The 3,967-nt window shown below is 49.7% G+C and overlaps 1 protein-coding gene across 1 annotated transcript; it reads left to right on the forward strand.

The window, feature by feature from the left end:
- The first annotated feature begins 1,189 nt into the window (after positions 1-1,189).
- On the forward strand, positions 1,190-3,464 carry LOC135973648 (uncharacterized). The gene is made up of 2 exons (XM_065557836.1): positions 1,190-1,900; positions 2,895-3,464. Exons 1-2 carry the CDS (start codon positions 1,324-1,326, stop codon positions 3,368-3,370), a joined length of 1,053 nt encoding a protein of 350 aa, XP_065413908.1. The 5' UTR covers positions 1,190-1,323; the 3' UTR covers positions 3,371-3,464.
- The last annotated feature ends 503 nt before the right edge of the window (positions 3,465-3,967 follow it).

A 3,967-nucleotide genomic window follows, 5' to 3' on the forward strand; every position in this document is an offset into this window, starting at 1 on the left:
CTGGCACAATTATTGAGGGTAGGTGGCTTGTGCCTCTGCAACCTTTGGGTGCTGACAACTGTTTTGTCCCTAGCATAGGCCTGAGTAGCCCTGAGAAGAGCCCTAAATTGCATTCCTGCTGCAATGGCCTCTACAAACCTTGAAGCAGATGGAGACTAGCCAGAAACTCCCCCAACCAGCCGCATGTGCCATTGGCATGCGTGGTCCGATGTCATCCCAGCACATACCTACCTCTGCAGAGCATGCCCCCTGTGGCAACAACCCTTGCAAGGTGAACTGCAGAACTAGCATGATAGGGAGGCTCCCTTCACCAGAGGTATTTCCTCAGATAGACATGAATTAACTTATTATTATTATTAAGGCACTCAGACTTCTAGGAACTCAGACTTAGGGCCAAACCAAGGTTCCATTGAAGTCACTGGTAATACTACTATGCTTTATAGTGGAGTTGGATCAGACTCTTAAGTAATTAAGAAGTCAACTTACATAAATAATTAATTGACTAACATAGCGGCAAATACCATAAACTTTATATTTTAGTTAGTACATTGGATAGATACTTCTTGAATGTCGGACTTTAAATAGTATGATCTTTAAATATGGGTCATTTTTATCAGATAGATAGCTCATTTGATAATTGTGTTTTTTTAATCCAAATTAAACATCCATACATGTCCTTGAAGATTAACATACTCAAATTAATGCAATTATAATTTTAGTGCTTGTGTACTTTTAAATTAGTCACATGGCATTCAAATATATTCTTACATGTATTTAAAGAGACATTCTTAAGTGGTTTATGTGCCAAAATGTAACTTACCTTTAGGCTAAAGTCTTGTGTACACAGCCTTGCAGTGCAGACTATGGGGGCATGAGTTGCAGTGAGGACTAAAGTGTTGTGCTGTAACTGACTTATGTAGACCCTGAGGCCTGGTCTACACTAGGCGTTTATGTCGAAGTTAGCGCCGTTAAATCGAATTAACCCTGCACCCGTCCACACTGCGACGCTATTTAGTTCGACATAGAGGTCTCTTTAATTCGACTTCTGTACTCCTCCCCGACGAGGGGAGTAGCGCTAAATTCGACATGGCCATGTCGAATTAGGCTAGGTGTGGATGGAAATCGACGCTAATAGCTCCGGGAGCTATCCCACAGTGCACCACTCTGTTGACGCTCTGGACAGCAGTGCGAGCTCGGATGCTCTGACCAGCCACACAGGAAAAGCCCCGGGAAAATTTGAATTTGAATTCCTTTTCCTGTCTGGCCAGTTTGAATCTCATTTCCTGTCTGGACATCGTGGCGAGCACAGCAGCACTGGCAACGATGCAGAGCTCTCCAGCAGTGATGGCCATGCAGTCTGTGAATAGAAAGAGAGCCCCAGCATGGACTGATCGTGAAGTCTTGGATCTCATCGCTGTGTGGGGCGATGAGTCCGTGCTTTCCGAGCTGCGATCCAAAAGAAGGAATGCAAAGATCTACGAGAAGATCTCTAAAGACATGGCAGAGAGAGGATACAGCCGGGATGCAACGCAGTGCCGCGTGAAAATCAAGGAGCTGAGACAAGGCTACCAGAAGACCAAAGAGGCAAACGGACGCTCCGGATCCCATCCCCAGACATCCCGTTTCTACGAGGCACTGCATTCCATCCTCGGTGCTGCCGCCACCACTACCCCACCAGTGACCGTGGACTCTGAGGATGGGATACTGTCCACGGCCGGTTCCTCAGACATGTTAGGGGACGGGGAAGATGAGGAAGGAGATGAGGAGGGCGAGGCAGTTGGCAGCTCTCACAACGCTGATTTCCCCGACAGCCAGGATCTCTTCATCACCCTTACAGAGATCCCCTACGAAGCGTCCCCAGCCATTACCCCGGACACAGAATCTGGTGAAGGATCAGCCAGTAAGTGTTGTAAACATCTAAACATTTATTTTTAACAAAACAGGAATATTAACAATTAAAAGAATGGGTTGTTCATGATTAGTGTGCCCTAGGCGCTTAACGGTTTAGTAAGGGGCAGTGCAAGTTTTGAAAAGAAATCTAGCAATGTCCGGTTTTCAGTGATTGTCCTGCACAAGCCGCTCTACTGTGTATTCCCTGCTACTGCAGCTACAGTAAAATGCGGTCTATATGTGCGGGGATAGAGCAGTAATCCTCCTGGGACATCTCGATGAAGCTCTCCTGGAGGTAACTTGAAAGCCGTTGCATGAGGTTCTTGGGGAGAGCGGCCTTATTGGGTCCTCCGAAGTACGACACGTTGCCGCGCCACGAGATTATCAGGTACTCGGGGATCATTGCTCTGCACAGCAGGGCGGCATACGGCCCTGGTCTTTGGAGGCTTTCCCGGAGCATTCTCTCTTTGTCGCTCTCGGAGATCCTCATCAGGGTGATGTCGGCCATGGTGACCTGCTTTTAATTAGGTAGGGGAATGTTAGTGTTGGGACTGCTTTCCCGTTCCTTTACAGAACTGTCACCGCTGGTTTGCAGCCACGCGGTGGAGGCGGGAGAGGGGCAGCCGAAAGGGATCGTTCCCGGGGACAGCCGCGAGGGGGTGGGACAGGGGCAGAGTTCCCGCTTGCCGGATTGCTGGCAGCAGGGACTGACATTGATTTAAATGTGAAATGAGGCCAGTGGTAATATAAAAGTTTTAAACTGCCACAAGTGTACGGCTTACCATGTCTGCCTGCAACAGAAATTCCGTTGTGCTGCCTCGCTTCTCAAATGTGCTGTTCAAGACCCCAGGCACAGAATGCGAAGGCCGAGAATTCGACCTTGTGCTGAGTGCGCATGTGAAAGGTGCTGTGCATGGTCTTGTTCACAGAGAAAGACTATGTTCTTTGTTCACAACTACATTTATCTTTCAGAGGAATTCACTCCCTTTTTCCCATTTCCACAGCCCCGTCTGCGACTGTCTCACAACCTAGCCTGGAATCACACTCCCAGAGGCTAGCGCGGATTAGGCGTAGGAAGAAGAGGACACGGGAGGACATGTTCTCTGAGCTTATGGCCTCTTCCCAAGCCCAGGCAGCACAGCAGACCCAGTGGCGGGAGAACTTGACCCGAATGCACCAAGCCAACATGGATCGGGAGGAGAGGTGGCGGCAGGAAGACCAGCAGGCGACTCTAACGCTGCTTGGACTACTGAGGGAGCAAACGGACACACTCCGGCGCCTTGTGGATGTTCTGCAGGAACGGAGGCAGGAGGACAGAGCCCCGCTGCAGTCCATCTCTAACCGCCCTCCCCCGCCACCAAGTCCCATACCCACCTCACCCAAAGTGCAAAGAAGGAGAGGCGGCAGAGTCCCTGCTAACTCTCACTCCACCCCTGCAGAGAGCTCTAGTAGCAGAAGGCTCTCATTTCCCAAAATTTGAAAAGTTCTTTCCTTCCCGCCTGACACAAGCCCACGTCCAAGTTTCACCTCCCAATGCCATGTGTAGTTGATAATAAAAAATTCGTTTCTGTTAACTACTGTTTCAATCATGTTCTTTTGGAGGAGGAGGGGAAAGGGGGTTGGAAATTGGACAGGACAGTCTCCTTTGGCAGGGTACATAGTCGGGGGCAGGCACAGCAGCAGGGCACATACACAGTGCAGTGATGCAGTGACTAGTTGCCCCGGTTAGTCTGGGAGGTTGTTTTGATGTAATGTTGGGGGGGGTGGGTTGCTCTGTGACTTTGTGGCGGGGGAGGGCAGTTACAGATCTTAAGCGCCGGTCCTTAGACAGGATCACAGAGCCACACAGCATGGGATCTGTAACCGTCCTCCCCCTGCCACAAAGTCAAATAGACCTCCCATACACACAGTCCCGATCAGGAGGGGTGACAGGCTCCGTTGAAACAAGCATCCCACCGCAGCGGAGCCTGTCAATCCTTGAGTTTAGAAGCTGCATTCGCATCACAACACTAGACCCGCCCCGCACCACAGTCTGCGTCCCAGTTTTAAAAAATTCCCGCTAAAACAGTATTAAAGA

Source organism: Chrysemys picta, chromosome 9, assembly GCF_011386835.1.
Source record: "Chrysemys picta bellii isolate R12L10 chromosome 9, ASM1138683v2, whole genome shotgun sequence".
Lineage (NCBI taxonomy): Eukaryota > Metazoa > Chordata > Testudines > Emydidae > Chrysemys > Chrysemys picta.

Excerpts from the sequence above, each read along its gene's own strand:
- LOC135973648 (XM_065557836.1), top strand. The coding sequence starts at position 1,324 with ATGCAGAGCTCTCCAGCAGTGATGGCCATGCAGTCTGTGAATAGAAAG. Across the intron at positions 1,901-2,894 it reads ATCTGGTGAAGGATCAGCCA|CCCCGTCTGCGACTGTCTCA; the intron begins GTAAGTGTTGTA and ends CCATTTCCACAG.